Genomic DNA, 18,175 nt, shown 5'->3' on the forward strand with positions numbered 1-18,175 from the left:
TTTCAGGGCTACGTATTTTTTTTTTTTTCCCTAATGATACTGGAAGGTTTGCAGACATATTATATACCTAATTTAAAATGAGCAAGTCATGCGACCCTCCCATGTTATCAGGTGGCCCTCGCTCTTAATTTTTCTAGGGTGTGTATGATGCCCTCCTTCATAATTTTTACAGGATGTGTATGAAGCCTATCTCTACTATTATAATCCAAAAAGAGATATTCAAAGTGCTATGATGAAAAAATGTATTATATCACTTTATTAACATCTAAAACATGATTACACAAACAATACCACACCCTAAGAATGATGTACACAAGAGAAAGTACTTGTAATTAAAAAATCTTTATTAAATAAAAATATCATAAATAAATTACATGCATGTGTGATGCAAGGGGCATGGAATGGCAGACAAATCAGTAAGAATATAATTTCATATGTGTAAAAAAAAAATAAAAATAAAAAAAAAATAAATATATATATATATATATATATATATATATATATATATATATATAATAAAAAAAATATATAAAGGTGTCAGTGCAGTGGAGTGCCAGACTGGTTGGTATCTGATTTTCCATGCACTTTTACTATTGCACTTTATTTTATTAATCATGGTTGATCAGTCTTGCGTATATTTTTTATCCATTGTGCACTTTATCTCGTATGGGAATTAATTATTAATATTTTATCATGTTGTTCACTTTTTTTATCTCCCAATGATTTATATAATATTCACAATATAATGTTTTGGATAGATTGACAGTATGATTTGCCAGACTGTGTTTAATTATTGAATCACTGTCACTTGTGTACTTTTTATTAATTTTTTGTATATCATTTTTTGTATATCATTATACACCTTGATATATTTTTATACTATGTATATTGCATATGTTATATATATTTTTTTATACATATGAAATTATATTCTCACGGATTTCTTTGCCATTCCATGCCCCTTGCATCACGTATGCATGTCCTTTTGTTTTTTTGATATTTTTATTTAATAAAGATTTTTTTAATTATAAGTACATTCTCTTGTGTACAAAATTCTTATGGTATTGTTTGTGATATAAAAAGTGATGCCAAAATTTACGAGCCCCACTACCTAACAATTTTAACAGAATGTGTATGAGGCCCTCTTTTATATCTGGTACAGGGTGTATCGAAGTCCCTCGTCCTTTCAAACTTTGGCAGTTCTTGCTTTTATTTTGAGTTCCCCTTCCTAATTTAACTAAGATGTGTCTGACGATGTCACACACACACACACACACACACACACACACACACACACACACACACACACACACACACACACACACACACACACACTACATACCCAGATAAGATAGAAAAATGTTAAAACTGCCTTTACCGGTGGATATAGTTTTATATTCCCATCTACTATAGTCGTAGGTGACGGGGGAAGTACGGTGAGAGTTGGGTCAACTACGTATTAAAATGTAAAGGAGTCTTCTTTTTTAATTTTGTCTTATCTAAAAGTCGGGAAACATTTTTTTTCTTGTAAAATCCATTTTAGGCTATGTGCACACGGTGCAGATTCTGCTGCGGATCCGCAGCGTTTCTGCTGCGTTGTACAGTACCATTGTTTCCAATGGTAAAAAAAAACCCGCTGTGCACATGCTGCCGATTTTTCCGCGCGGATTTGCTGCGGGTTACAATCCGCAGCATATCAATTGTTTGTCCGGAATCCGCTACGGTTTCACATCTCCTCCATTGTAGAGGTGTGAAACCACAGGGCTAAACCGCAGGTCTTTTTGACCTGCGGTTTTTCCAAAATACACGCGGAAAAATCCGCACCACCGAAAACTACATGTGCACATAGCCTTATTTTGTTAGTCTGTAACAGTGGAGTAATACTCTGACAACATTGTTCCCAACTGCGACCTGGGAGTGAGAGATGCGTCCAGGCATCTTCCCCATGCTGTTGCCATTTCTGGCTTTTTTCTTGCACTCCTGTTAGGGTCTTACAAAAACTGAAAACAAACAAAAGCCAGCTCACCAAGTGTTCACCGCAGACCTCGGAGCTCCGTCTGGACTGACGTATAATCAATAGGAAAAAGCAATTAGTTCCAGCTGCGTGTAAAAAATTCCTTCTTTATTTCAACATTAAAAATATGTCATCTTCATAGTATATGCCATACACACGGACACGGCAACGCTTTTCGATCTGTAAGATCTTTGTCAGAGCCATAGAGATACACTGATCTCAGCTGCATATATACTACATTTGATCCAATGACATGCACAAATACAATCACATGACAATTAACTCATTAAAATTACATAGCAATGTACAAAATAAATTAAAACACATGTTGCAAAAGAAAAATATTTATCTTTTCAACAATAATGAAGCATTAGGTCATTTCGTTTATTTAAACCATTCGGGGATCGGACATCTAGGTGATAAATCCAAAAAGCCTCTCTTGTTAACAGGCGTCGCTTTGAATCTCCGCCGCGGAAAGGAATTTTAACCTGTTCTATTCCTTGCACTTTAAAACTCGAGGTATTTCTAGCATGGTGCCTAATGAAATGCTGCGACACAGCTGATATATTACGATTCATGTTATTCGTATTCTCAATATCATGTAGATGTTCCCTAATGCGCATCTTCATTTTTCTAGATGTGCACCCTATATATGATAATTTGCAAATGGTGCAATCTATCTTATATATTAGTTGAATTACAATTGATATATTGTTTTATGGTATATTGCACTTTATTTGCCGCATCAGAAATTTTTTTTGTGACATTTGCATATCTACATGTTTTGCATTTTGTAGCTCCACATCTGAAAAAACCATTGCAGGTTAACCAGGTTTTATTAGTTTTATTATTGAGAGAAAATAAATTAGGTGATAATTTGTCTCCCAATGTAGGAGCTTTTCTCGATACAATATTAATACCTGGCTTTAATATATCTGCCAATTTACTATCTTCATATAAAATGGGCAAATATCTATTAATGATTCCCTTGATTTGTGGAAATTGGCGACTAAACTGAAAACAAATATACGGTTTCTTTCCAATAACTGTCTCATTTGCGTTGCCACCAGAAAAAATCATTTTATTACGTTTTTTATTTTTTACTATTTGTTGTGCTCGATTTAAAGACCAATCCGGATACATGCGATTTTTTAATTTTTTCTTTACATGTTCCAGTTCACTATCTAGATTACTCTCTTCACTACAATTACGTTTAACCCTTGTGAGTTCTCCTACTGGTATTGCTTTAAGGGTATGTTTATTGTGACTGCTAGTCGCATGTAAGATGGTATTCCCACTATAGGGTTTATGATGTGTTTTCGTAGAGATTATTTCCCCCTCAACACCAAATAAATCCAAATCCAAAAAAGATATATGTTCCATATTATGTTCATGCGTAAATTTAATATTGTATTGGTTAGAGTTTAGATATAACATAAAGGCAGGTATGGCAGATACATCTCCATCCCAAATTAATAGGGTATCCTCGATATATCTGCCATACCATGCCACCTGTCCATGAAAAGGATTGGAATCTGAGAAAATAAATTCATATTCCCAATACGACATAACCAGATTTGCAAGGGACGGTGAAAATTTGGCTCCCATGGCTACTCCCTTCAACTGTAAATAATAACACTGGTTGAAGGAGAAAAAATTGTGACATCAAAAATGTTATTACTTGCAAAATATAATTAATTAGATCCATAGAGTAGTTACTAAACCTTTTTAAATGAAATTGCAAAGCTCTTATTGCTAAATCATGAGGGATACATGTATATAATGATACTACATCACAACTAAGCCATGAATATGATGACAACCACATCTTGTTAGAAAACATTTGTAATACCGGTTTGGAATCTCTAATATAGCCAGGCATCCTCTGTACAAGGGGTTGCAACAATGTGTCAACCCATTGTGACAAATGCTCATGTGCTGAACCGATGCCCGAGACAATCGGTCGCATAGGAGGAATGCCACAGCCTTTGTGTATTTTGGGTACTCCATATATAATTGGAAGCACCGTTTTTTTCACTTGCAGATATTCTGCCTGTTTTTTAGTAATGACTCCTAACTCCAAACCTTCCATGATAATTTGATTAGTTTTATCCCTAAATTGTTCTAAAGGGTTATAATCCAGTTTCCTGTATGTCAATTCATCTGACAATAACTCAATCATTTTATCATAATAATCTTTAGAATCTAGAACCACAACTACCCCACCTTTATCTGACATTTTTATAACAATATTTGTCATTGATTTTAATTCTCTTAGGGCTATAAATTGCTTGCCAGATAGATTTTTAAATTTACTATTTTTTTGATTAAACAAAATTTGCAATTCCTTTTCCACTATATCTTGGAATCGGTCCATGCACTCAGATCTTGCGTGGACCGGATAGAAATAGGGATTTTTTGTGGAAAAATTTAATGACTGATTAACATATTCCGTCTCTCTATTTTTTTCTGTATCCAAATCTTGTAAAGTTACCAATGACACCTGCTCCTGAAAGTTCATATGTAAAAATTCGTTGGTTATTGTCTGAGTGTTGTCATCACATTCTCCTTCTTCATTCATTGTTGTTCATTGTTGACATACAGGAAACTGGATTATAACCCTTTAGAACAATTTAGGGATAAAACTAATCAAATTATCATGGAAGGTTTGGAGTTAGGAGTCATTACTAAAAAACAGGCAGAATATCTGCAAGTGAAAAAAACGGTGCTTCCAATTATATATGGAGTACCCAAAATACACAAAGGCTGTGGCATTCCTCCTATGCGACCGATTGTCTCGGGCATCGGTTCAGCACATGAGCATTTGTCACAATGGGTTGACACATTGTTGCAACCCCTTGTACAGCGGATGCCTGGCTATATTAGAGATTCCAAACAGGTATTACAAATGTTTTCTAACAAGATGTGGTTGTCATCATATTCATGGCTTAGTTGTGATGTAGTATCATTATATACATGTATCCCTCATGATTTAGCAATAAGAGCTTTGCAATTTCATTTAAAAAGGTTTAGTAACTACTCTATGGATCTAATTAATTATATTTTGCAAGTAATAACATTTTTGATGTCACAATTTTTTCTCCTTCAACCAGTGTTATTATTTACAGTTGAAGGGAGTAGCCATGGGAGCCAAATTTTCACCGTCCCTTGCAAATCTGGTTATGTCGTATTGGGAATATGAATTTATTTTCTCAGATTCCAATCCTTTTCATGGACAGGTGGCATGGTATGGCAGATATATCGATGATACCCTATTAATTTGGGATGGAGATGTATCTGCCATACCTGCCTTTATGTTATATCTAAACTCTAACCAATACAATATTAAATTTACGCATGAACATAATATGGAACATATATCTTTTTTGGATTTATTTGGTGTTGAGGGGGAAATAATCTCTACGAAAACACATCATAAACCCTATAGTGGGAATACCATCTTACATGCGACTAGCAGTCACAATAAACATACCCTTAAAGCAATACCAGTAGGAGAACTCACAAGGGTTAAACGTAATTGTAGTGAAGAGAGTAATCTAGATAGTGAACTGGAACATGTAAAGAAAAAATTAAAAAATCGCATGTATCCGGATTGGTCTTTAAATCGAGCACAACAAATAGTAAAAAATAAAAAACGTAATAAAATGATTTTTTCTGGTGGCAACGCAAATGAGAGTTATTGGAAAGAAACCGTATATTTGTTTTCAGTTTAGTCGCCAATTTCCACAAATCAAGGGAATCATTAATAGATATTTGCCCATTTTATATGAAGATAGTAAATTGGCAGATATATTAAAGCCAGGTATTAATATAGTATCGAGAAAAGCTCCTACATTGGGAGACAAATTATCACCTAATTTATTTTCTCTCAATAATAAAACTAATAAAACCTGGTTAACCTGCAATGGTTTTTTCAGATGTGGAGCTACAAAATGCAAAACATGTAGATATGCAAATGTCACAAAAAAAATTTCTGATGCGGCAAATAAAGTGCAATATACCATAAAACAATATATCAATTGTAATTCAACTAATATATAAGATAGATTGCACCATTTGCAAATTATCATATATAGGGTGCACATCTAGAAAAATGAAGATGCGCATTAGGGAACATCTACATGATATTGAGAATACGAATAACATGAATCGTAATATATCAGCTGTGTCGCAGCATTTCATTAGGCACCATGCTAGAAATACCTCGAGTTTTAAAGTGCAAGGAATAGAACAGGTTAAAATTCCTTTCCGCGGCGGAGATTCAAAGCGACGCCTGTTAACAAGAGAGGCTTTTTGGATTTATCACCTAGATGTCCGATCCCCGAATGGTTTAAATAAACGAAATGACCTAATGCTTCATTATTGTTGAAAAGATAAATATTTTTCTTTTGCAACATGTGTTTTAATTTATTTTGTACATTGCTATGTAATTTTAATGAGTTAATTGTCATGTGATTGTATTTGTGCATGTCATTGGATCAAATGTAGTATATATGCAGCTGAGATCAGTGTATCTCTATGGCTCTGACAAAGATCTTACAGATCGAAAAGCGTTGCCGTGTCCGTGTGTATGGCATATACTATGAAGATGACATATTTTTAATGTTGAAATAAAGAAGGAATTTTTTACACGCAGCTGGAACTAATTGCTTTTTCCTATTGATTATACGTCAGTCCAGACGGAGCTCCGAGGTCTGCGGTGAACACTTGGTGAGCTGGCTTTTGTTTGTTTTCAGTTTTTGTAAGACCCTAACAGGAGTGCAAGAAAAATGGCAGAAATGGCAACAGCATGGGGAAGATGCCTGGACGCATCTCTCACTCCCAGGTCGCAGTTGGGAACAATGTTGTCAGAGTATTACTCCACTGTTACAGACTAACAAAATAAGGCTATGTGCACATGTAGTTTTCGGTGGTGCGGATTTTTCCGCGTGTATTTTGGAAAAACCGCAGGTCAAAAAGACCTGCGGTTAGCCCTGTGGTTTCACACCTCTACAATGGAGGAGATGTGAAACCGTAGCGGATTCCGGACAAACAATTGATATGCTGCGGATTGTAACCCGCAGCAAATCCGCGCGGAAAAATCGGCAGCATGTGCACAGCGGGTTTTTTTTTACCATTGGAAACAATGGTACTGTACAACGCAGCAGAAACGCTGCGGATCCGCAGCAGAATCTGCACCGTGTGCACATAGCCTAAAATGGATTTTACAAGAAAAAAATGTTGCCGTGTCCGTGTGTATGGCATATACTATGAAGATGACATATTTTTAATGTTGAAATAAAGAAGGAATTTTTTACACGCAGCTGGAACTAATTGCTTTTTCTTACAAAAACTGCTTGAATTTCCAATTGACTCCCATTGTACTTGAGTTGAGCCTGCCTGAGTGTCCGACTTGCATTTGATAATTTTAGTGCTTGCGCTTCACTAGTCCTCACACTGCAATAAGAAAAGCAGACTGCTTGTCAATATGCTTTTACACTGACCCTGTTCTAAGCTATTCTGGGGGGTGTGTTCATCTTTCCCCAGTGTTTTGCTGCCTGTTTGATTGGTCAGCTTCATAAAGAGGAAGAAGTACACGCCCCTAGTGAAATCTCTGTTAACCCATTACCAACATCTGTCACACATGTACGGTGCAAGTCGGTAGCGGGTGTATGGCGCGGGCTCACCAGGTGAGATCACCCCATGTCCGTCAGGTAATGACTGTGTTACAGCCAGGATCTGCCTCTAACCACTGTGCCACCCACAATTTGTTAACCTTTTAAATGCCACTGTCAAACGATAACATTAACAGCGTGCTGGCATGAGGGTTTGTCGTATTATGTTGATCGCAGTTTGCAAAGCTCTGGGAGGAAAAAACGAACAGGTCAAAAATTGACTGCAGTGGACTAACAACTTTTATTTAATACTTTTACTAATAGCTCCACAAGAGATAAAAAGAAAAAAGTTATTCTACTCTGCATGCACTTACATTTTGACCAGTTCAACATGAAACATTTGGTGAAAGATCCTCTTTAAGATGGAGGAAAAAAAGCCTGTTTTGCTCATTCCGTCATGTTCAAGTTATTTTTTCTCTCTCCTGCTGCATGGCTGAGCGAGTAGATCAGTTACAATTGCTCACGGTGCTACTATGCTGAATATTGAGGAATGTCTCGGGCTGTGTGTGTTCATTCTGTAACCCATCCTGACACGTGACTAAGATAGGTTGCAGCTTGAAATATATGATAGTGGCCATTTTCATCACATTTTTTGTCTTGTCCAAATGGCTGAATCTGCAGTCTTATGAATGCCGCCCCCCCCCCCCCCCCAGCGCACGCACGCACTGCGCTGCGAGAATTCGCCAGTTTCCGAGTCGGGACTGGCAGGTATGTGTGCGCCCTCTAGTTGGCCATGCCCACTAGACAGCCGTGTTTAAGTCGGGGTGCTGCCTTGCTCACTACAAGTATATGGGGTAATGCCGCACCCTCTAGACAGACTTTGGCCAGGAGTATGTAGAACTCATACATATGGCTTAGAAACTGGTGAGTCATCGCAGCTCATGGTGGGCCGAACAACCCATTTAAAGTGTTCTTGCTGTAGCTGAATGTAATTAATAGTTGATAATAGACATAAGAGTTATTTGCCTTCTTCCTTTTATGTAGATGAATTGTCTTTCCCTGTCACTTCTGAACTGGTCTAGTTTTAGTAAAGCACATATAAGTTCATTCAAGCTTGGTTCAGTCAGCAAATTACACTTTTTCCAATGTTTTATTTCTAGGTGCGTTACTATTGAAAAATGTAGAAATAGCACAATTATCCTGGGTCCAGTGCAAACAGTTCTTCATGTTCAGATGTGTGATCATGTGAAAGTCATCAGCGTTTGTCAGCGCCTGTCACTTTTGTCTACCACAAGCTGTACTTTTCATATACTTACTCCTACAAGGCCTCTGTTATTCTCTGGCAATCAGTCTGCTGTATTTGCCCCCTTTCACACGCATTATGCAATGTTAGAAGATCACATGGGACAGACTGGTTTAGCAACGTTGCCTAATTATTGGGACAGGCCACATCTGCTATCTACAGAGAATGACGGCCAGGTATGGAAGCTCATGTCACCACGTGAGTTTTATTCATTTGTTATTCCATTTGAAATGGAAGGGGACACGGCTGAGATTCCAGGAGGTCTTCCACCAGTGTTCCAGAAATCAATGGATCAAAGACAACAGAAAGTCCTGATGTGGCAAACAGCTGTCAAGGAAGCAAAATTAAGTAGGTTCGTATGATTTAGATTATTTTTAAATCTTTTTGAAGTTTTAATGGAGAATACAAAATCCAACAAGTTTACATTCCCAAATGTAACAAAGCAATTCATAGTAATCATGTGACTGAAGTGATCTTTGTTAAAATGATAATGGAAGATGGTAGTTCAGTGAGATGTATACCAAAAGAGCATGGGGCCCATGACGCAGTTCACGCTTTCAGAGATCACTTATTGCTGCTCCATGACATCATGCACGTGCATGGAGGTCTTATCATGGATTAGCAAGTCACAAATGTACTGTTTTTAACTTGAGGGCTATGTTACAAACACCGTTCATTTGCAGTAAGCTGTGATGTATCAGTGGCATACAGCATATGTTATAGCCAAAGTCACCCTGTAACCCCAAAATACATTGCACTAAGACTTCTCATTATATTGCACCCACCTTACCTACTGTCCTTTTTACTGAAGCTAATTTCAGGCTGAACCAGTTGGATTTTTTGCGGACTTGCTTGTTGCTTTACTTTGTGGTTCGTAATGCGGCCATATTCACTTGCACAGTTTTTCTATGAAATGACTACATACCATGACTTTTAACCGCATGACTTGTGTCATGGCCAAAGTCGCTATGTAGCCACAGCCTTAAATGCAAAGTAAACTAGTGATCAGTAAGATTAGGAAGCAGTGATTTTTAATAGAAAAAAAAATATGGAAGAAGAAGCATGCTTGCATGTAAGGTTGTTGCATGTATTCTCCATTGTAAAATAAAACAAACAAAACCACTCACTGGCGCCATTCCAGCGATGTCCGCGCCGGGCCAGCAGCGCTCACATGAGTTATGTCACGCGCACGAGCAGTTATTAGGCTGTGGTCCTCACATTTCCTTCGGGCATTCAAGTTTCATCCGAGGCAAGTGTGAGTGAAACAGCCTAATGGTAGAAGCCAATGGAACACAGCTGACCTCGCTGGGACAGTGTTAGTGCAGGAGGTATGTTTTCTTTTTCTTTTATATTACATTGGCAAATTCAGCGAGTAGTGGACAACTCTTCCATACACACAATAAATTATATAAATTTTAAGGTAATTAGCATGATCCTGTCTGTCACAGTACACAAAATACACTAAGTAGTGCAGACTAATCATGGCACACATCTGACACCTGTCCCTTATTCTTGCTTTATGCAGAGCCTGGGATTGATGGCTAGCTGTCATGACACAGCTGTCAGGTGACCCGGGACTAGGGGCTCCTTTCCTGTTGCTAACCCTAGGGGGCGCCCTAGCTTGCCCTACTCCCCGGGATACTTCTAAGGGCTCATACTCACTTGCGAGAGACTCGCACGATTCTCTCGCAAGTCTCTCGCATGAAAACCTGGCACTGCCACCGGCACTCGGACCGGAGCGTGTGGCTGCATAGAAATACATGTAGCCGCACGCTCCAGTCCCTATGCCGGCGGCAGTGCCAGGTTTTCATGCGAGAGTCTTGCACAAGAATCATGTGAGTCTCTCGCAAGTGAGTATGAGCCCTAAAGGTGAAGATGCCTGGGGCCTCCACCCTTGCCTTATCTCCTCAATTAGCCCTCTGTCTGTTCTCTTCCCCCACCCAGGAAAAAGGGGCGCTACTATGCATCGTAGTACATCAACCCGACAAACAACAGGTAACAGAAAACTCGAGGCATACAAAATATTCACGCTTATGTAACAGAGGAATGCACCAATGTGTGAAAGTAGGGGAATAAACAAAAACAGAGAAGGATAAGGAATTACCATGCATACACACCAAGCAACAGTCACTAATAACTCCTCTTATGAACTCCTCTGCCTCAGTTAGGCATGCAGAAAATACTTGCTCTGACAAGGATTAGTAACAGAGCCCAAATTATAAAGGGGAAGGGAGTGGCTAACCGAGCTCGGCTGTGAGTATTGTGAGGCAGAACACAGTACAGTCAGGCTGGGAACTGTAGATACGGGTTAGAAAGCAAGAAAATTGATCCACATGGTAGGGAGAGGAAGGAAAGCAGGAGCAGCTCCTGGAGTTAGGGTAGTAGTACTGCATTCACAGAGGTTAAATACGTTCTCATATTCATAGTCCATTTAAAAATGCTGTTACGATTAGTTAAAAAGTTGTTTTGTTGTATTCTAATATTTTTTTTTTTTTTTTTTTTTGCTTTTTGTAGGGACCAACGAAACCATTTTCAGGCTCTTGTTGAACAAAAATTCAATGAATGGCTTATTAAAACGGAAAATCGACACCAGTTGGATAGCCTTGTGCCTAAGAGTGATGGTACAAAGGAAGTTGCTGGCTAGACAGCACATTTTGCTGATGATGTAACTTAAGTGTGTAAGTGAGAGGTTTTATTTGTCACGAAGTTATTTTGTTATTTTGATTTTTCTTGAATTGAGTTTTTTATGCAGTTTCTTTGTAAAATTACATGTCATGATCCATGCTGGATCAGGACTGATAAAAAGCACAGGTAACCTTTTTTTTTTTTTCTAAGCTGTGCTTAGGTTTGGTTTTTGCCCCCGGTGGCCATTAGGATTATTGCACTGTGGTGTCGTTTGTTCTAAGTTTGCCCCCGGAGGTGGTAAGCATCATTGCGCTCTTGTTTCTTTAGTTAAGTGCACATGATTATAATGCAGGTGTGATTGCTGGCTCTGCTATAAAAGAGTCACAGGTGTTGCAATCAGTGTTGGTGATAGTGTTCATTTCAACCATCCTTGTGAAGGAAGGAGCTGGAGAGCGTTCCTTGCAGCACTGTCTTAGCCCTGGTGTGGAAGGAGTCATATGGGATTTCCTTGTAGCTCTGACAGAGCTTGGTGGCAGCGATTCAGGAGGAGAGCTGCATTCTGGTGGTGGACTCTGTTGCCAGGAGCTAGTGCAACAGAGTAAAGCTAAGTTGTGTTTCCCTGTTTGTGCTTTTCCTTAGTGTGTATTAGTACAGCGGTGGGGTCAGTGCCTGCGCCACCCAGCTCCCTAGCAAGGGATAGGTGTAGGGTGTGCTAGGGCGACATGCTCCTGATCGGCGCCCGGTGCGGAGCCAGCATGGGGAACGTTAGGAGCATTAGGGACACTGAATCAGGGGAGTGGAGGAGGTCTCCACGTCCCCTTTCCCTATCGCAGGGCCCACCGTTGTAACTGTTTCCCTTCCCTTGTCTTGTTTTAGTTACCGGCCTGCGAGCCGTGTCACACAGGACAGTATCACGTGCTGCGTCTTCTTGTCTTAGTTACCGGCCTGCTGGTCGCGTCACACAGGACGGGTCCACGTGACATTACCTAATGAATTTTGGGACCCATTCAGTCGGAACACATACACAGTACAGGACCATGGGGCTGCTCACAGGTTGTTTTTTATGGGGGTTTTTCCTGACAGACCATGTATCTGGTGAAAAATCATGAACATTTCATTAATTTGATCTGACACACAGATCAAAATCACCCACACAAGTATGAGAGTCTGTGAAAATGACAGACAACATACTTTTGCCATCTGTGTGAAATCCGTGTACTGTCCATTTTTAACCCCTTCATGACAGAGCCCATTTTTGTTTTTCACTCCCCTTCCCAGAGCCATTGCTTTTTTATTTTTCCATCAATATGGCCATGTGAGGGCTTGTTTTTTGCGGGACAAGTTGTACTTTTGAATTACACCATTGGTTTTACCATATTATGTACTCGAAAACATGGAAAAAAGTTAGGGAAAAATAATAAAATAGAAAAGTATTTTCGGGTTGGGGTTGGAGTTAAAATTGGGGAGTTTCCACTGTTTAGGCACATTAGGGGCTCTCTAAACACGACATGGCATCCGATCTCAATTCCAGCCAATTTTGCATTGAAAAGACAAACGGTGCTCCTTGCCTTCCGAGCTCTACCATGCGCCCAAACAGTGGTTTACCTGCATATATGGGGTATCAATGTACTCAGGACAAATTGTATAACAACATTTGGGTTCTAATTTCTCCTGTTACCCTTGGTAAAAATAAAACAAATGTGAAGTAATTTTTTTGTGAAAAAAAGTAAAATGTTCATTTTGTTGAAAACATTCCAAAAATTCCTGTGAAGCACCTGAAGGGTTAATAAATTTATTGAATGTGGTTTTGAGCACCTTGAGGGGTGCAGTTTTTAGAATGGTGTCACTTTTGGGTATTTTCTATCATATAGACCCCTCAAAGTGACTTCAAATGAGATGTGGTCCCTAAAAAAAAAAAAAAATGGTGTTGTAATAATAAATCGCTTGTCAACTTTTAACCCTTATAACGTCATAACAAAAAAAAAAAAATTTGATTCCAAAATTGTGCCGACGTGAAGTAAACATTTGGGAAATGTTACTTATTAAGTATTTTTGTGTGCCGTATCTCTGTGATTTAAAGGCATGAAAATTCAAAGTTAAAAAATTGCGACATTTTCACCAAATTTCCGTTTTTTTCACAAATGCAAGTTATATCAAAGAAATTTTACCACTAATATGAAGTACAATATGTCATGAGAAAACAATGTCAGAATCAGCGGGATCCATGGAAGCGTTCCAGAGTTATTACCTCATAAAGGGACAGTGGCCAGAATTGTAAAAATTGGCCCGGTCATGAACGTGCAAACCACCCTTGGGGTAAAGGGTTGGTAGATAAAAGAAATCATTGGGGAGTTTAAAGACGCTAGTCCAAACCGTTTGATACACGTATGCTAAATATCTCTAGTGAACTGTACTTGGCCCAGACGTGGAATAGATCACTTAAAGGGAATCTGTCACCCCTTTTTTGAGATATCATATAATGATAGCATTCAATTGTGTGTCACATACGGACTCTTAGTACTTTTGCTTCCCCCTGACCCCGCACCTTTCATGCATAAATACCTTTTTTATATCGGTTCAGATGTATATAAACTGCCGCTGTCCGGTCTGCTGGGCGGGGCTTATTCACCTGCGCGCCCCCCCCCCCCCCCCTCCCTGTCTTGCTCTACACAAGAAGAATTGCGTAGAGCAAGACAGGGAGGGGGGAGCAGGTGAATAAGCCCCGCCCAGCGGATGGGACAGCAGCAGTTTACATACATCTGAACTGATATAAAAAAAGTATTTATGCATGAAAGGTGCGGGGTCAGGGGGAAGCAAAAGTACTAAGAGAATCCTTATGTGACACACAATTGAATGATATTATATGATATCTCAAAAAAGGGGTGACAGATTCCCTTTAATAGGCTGGTCAGACCACAAAAGGAAGTTTGGGTGGATGAGACTAACCATCCCACTAACCAGGGCTAACCAGGCCCAGGATGGAATCCTTTTTAAATGTGAAGTCCAATAATATGAAGTCTATTTGTGGTAAAGATTTGTTTAGCGGTTTTGTGATGTTTGTTATTCCAGATTAATCTCGTGTTACCTGCTTGAAGGGATTTAAGGTTGATTAGTGCGACTTTTACAGGAAGGGTCTTGAAGAAATGCATTAATTTAGGAAGATAGGACATTTTCACCTCTTTTATGCGACTTAAGGGCGAGAAAGTGAATTGCATTTAGTCAATTAATTCCTCAAGTCCTTAAAGTGAGGGAAAGTTGCCAGAGTATAGGGGTTTATTTATAAGAGGACGTTATTTTTACCTTTTTAGAGCAGACCATGGTAAAACGATGAATATAATCCATACTTCCATTTTACACTATTAAGACCACAGACCTTAAATGCCCTTTATTAGTGTTTTTTTCCTGTAGGTATTGCTGCTCAACTATATGTAAGAAAAGAATAGGGTTAGTTTCTAAGTGTTAAGTATGAATCGCCTACCTAATTAAATCTTTGAACATATCTCTCTTTTTATTTTATAGGCTTGTTTTCGGCATTCATCTTTGTCATCACCTTGGATAGAGGAAGATGTTCTCACAAAGCCTGACTCTAGAGAGTGTGTGTGTGTGTGTGTATGTATGTATATATATATATATATATATATATATATATATATATATATATATATATATAATATATATTTTATATTTTGAACTCCAAGCCTCCCAAATAGGCACCGTTGTATGGAAAGGATGGCCATTTACTTGAGGACTATTGGCTAATCTTTGTTTTATGGATTAATGTTAAATGCAAAGCCGACCATTTGTGACGAATTGAGAGTTGATGTTTGTACCCAGCACTTTAACGTTTTGCTCATAATCTGCATTTTTAAAACACTTGTTTTTCTCAGGAATGTATTCTTATATTTTTAAAGTGTAGATCTAAATATTTGAATAATTAAAACAAAGTTTTCTAATGGTTTTCAATCCTGGTTTACTTCTAAATGAAAAGTGTATGTATATAGAATACTTTTGTACTTCCAGTTTGAACTATCCGGATAGCAAGCTTTGTGTGAATTATTATAATTGCAATCCTGTTTTTAGTATCTTTTTTGCAGCTTCTTTATGACCACATTGACTCGCTTATCTATCTGTATGTACATTTTGCATTTAAAGGGGCTGTCCGGTCCAAACTTATGAATTTTACCCCCCAGCACATGCACTGTGCTGTGCGGTGATTTGCTGGTTCCTGAGCTCAGATGGGTTGATAAATGTATGGAGCGAGGGTGCACTCACTAGTCTGGCTCTGGCTGGGAGTATGCATCATGCAGAGGTACCCACTGCCACCGGTTCAGAAACTGGTGAATCCCTGAACCGCACAGTGCATGCACTTGGGGGAGGTCATAAGTCTTTAGTTTTGAAGAATTAAATGTTAAAACCATGTTTCACGTGTACCCCCCCCCCCCCCAGAAAAAGAAGGTAAAAACCACATGCCTTTTTATTTTATTTTCGGCTGGAGTTGCAAATTATTCCTATTGTAATAGTCATCGCTGTTTAGTAAATAAAGCTGTTTTGTCTGCGCTGCCAGTGGGATTTTAAAATTTGCTGGCCTGCAACCTAAGAATTGTGTCCCGGCTGAGTGGTCCACTCATGTGTGATTGTACAGCACACCAGAACACTAAGCTTATGATCGAAGGAGAGAAGCTGGAAGGTATTCAGATTGGTGAGGATGGCTCTAGCACAGTATAAAACCAGGAAAATGTTTATAAATATATGCCAGCCGAATGGCACTTTAGGATAGGAGGCACAGTGAAACGCCTTGCCGCTCGATCTAGCCATCAGTGCGCTGGCATCATTGTCTCTGCCTTTGGACAAACTGAACATGAAAAAGTCAATCACCTGCAGCCCAGACTACTTCATGTTTAATTTGTCCCAAGGCAGAGATAGTGACGGCGGGGTCACGTCACAGGAGCCCCGGGGAGAGCGAGTACCGGCACTGGAAGTCAGGTATAGGCTTTTCTAATCAGGGCCAAGCATGGTGTATAACATGGTGCTATCGAAGTAGTGAATGGCTTCTTTAACACCTATGCAACTTTTCAACTACAGTCATGGCCAAAAGTTTTGAGAATGACACAAATATTAATTTTTACAAAGTCTACTGCTTCATTTTTTCTAATGGCAATTTGCATATACTCTAGAATGTTATAAAGAGTGATCAGCTTAACAGCAATTACTTGCAAAGTCAATATTTGCCTAGAAAATGAACTTTATCCCCCAAAACACATTTCAACATCATTACAGCCCTGCCTTAAAAGGACCAGCTAACATCGTTTCAGTGATTGATCTCCAGCCCTGTCCTCATCAACACCCACACCTGTGTTAATGGAGCAATCTGTCATGATTAAGTAAGAATGATACCACTGGACACTTTAAAAGAAGGCTGGTGCTTGGCATCATTGTTTCTCTTCTGTTAACCATGGTTATCTCTAAAGAAACACGTGCAGTCATCATTGCACTGCACAAAAATGGCCTAACAGGGAAGAGTATCGCAGCTAGAAAGATTGCCCCTCAGTCAACAATCTATCGCATCATCAAGAACTTCAAGGAGAGAGGTTCCCTTGTTGCCAAAAAGGCTCCAGGGCGCCCAAGAAAGACCAGCAAGCGCCAGGACCGTCTCTTAAAAGTGTTTCAGCTGCAGGATCGGGCTACCAGCAGTGCAGAGCTTGCTCGGGAATGGCAGCAGGCAGGTGTGAGTGCATCTGCACGCACTGTGAGGCGGAGACTCTTGGAGCAAGGCCGGGTCTCAAGGAGGGCAGCAAAGAAGCCACTTCTCTCCAGGAAAAACATCATGGACAGACTGATATTCTGCAAGAGGTACAGGGAGTGGACTGCTGAGGACTGGGTTATGTAAAGTCATTTTCTCTGATGAATCCCCTTTTCGATTGTTTGGGACATCTGGAAAACGGCTTATTTCGGAGAAGACCAGGTGAGCGCTACCACCAGTCTTGTCTCATGCCAACTGTCAAGCATCCTGAAATCATTCATGTGTGGGGTTGCTTCTCAGCCAAGGGAATGAGCTCTCTCTCAGTCTTGCCTAAAAACACAGCCATGAATAAAGAATGGTACCAGAATGTCCTCCGAGAGCAACTTCTCCCAACCGTCCAAGAGCAGTTTGGCGATCAACAATGCCTTTTTCAACATGATGGAGCACCTTGCCATAAAGCAAAGGTGATAACTAAATGGCTCAGGGAACAAAACAAAGATTTTGGGACCATGGCCTGGAAACTCCCCAGATCTTAGTCCCATTGAGAACTTGTGGTCAATCATCAAGAGACGGGTGGACAAACAAAAACCTTCAAATTCAGACAAAATAAAAGCATTGATTTTGCAAGAATGGACTGCTATCAGTCAGGATTTGATCCAGAAGTTGATTGAGAGCATGCCAGGGAGAATTGCTGAGGTCCTGAAGAAGAAGGGTCAACACTGCAAATATTGACTTGCTGCATTAACTCATTCTGTCAATATAACCTTTTGCTGCTCATAATATGATTGCAATTATATTTCTGTATATGATAAAAACATCTGACAAACACACATAAAAACCAGAGGCCAGCAGATCATGTGAAAATATAATATTTGTGT

The 18,175-nt window shown here is 39.3% G+C and overlaps 1 protein-coding gene across 1 annotated transcript in view; it reads left to right on the forward strand.

Moving 5' to 3' along the window:
* The window catches only part of TBCCD1 (TBCC domain containing 1), a 40,963-nt gene extending 25,448 nt beyond the window's left edge, over positions 1-15,515 (forward strand). Inside the window, exons 5-7 of the mRNA XM_073558130.1 lie at positions 8,790-9,284; positions 11,447-11,610; positions 15,077-15,515. Coding sequence (XP_073414231.1) covers positions 8,790-9,284; positions 11,447-11,576 — 625 coding nt within the window. The 3' untranslated portion in view covers positions 11,577-11,610; positions 15,077-15,515. The remainder of the gene's footprint in view (positions 1-8,789; positions 9,285-11,446; positions 11,611-15,076) is intronic.
* The last annotated feature ends 2,660 nt before the right edge of the window (positions 15,516-18,175 follow it).

Source organism: Dendrobates tinctorius, unplaced genomic scaffold (genome assembly GCF_039654945.1).
Source record: "Dendrobates tinctorius isolate UK_male_01 unplaced genomic scaffold, ASM3965494v1 ptg000254l, whole genome shotgun sequence".
NCBI classification, from domain to species: domain Eukaryota; kingdom Metazoa; phylum Chordata; class Amphibia; order Anura; family Dendrobatidae; genus Dendrobates; species Dendrobates tinctorius.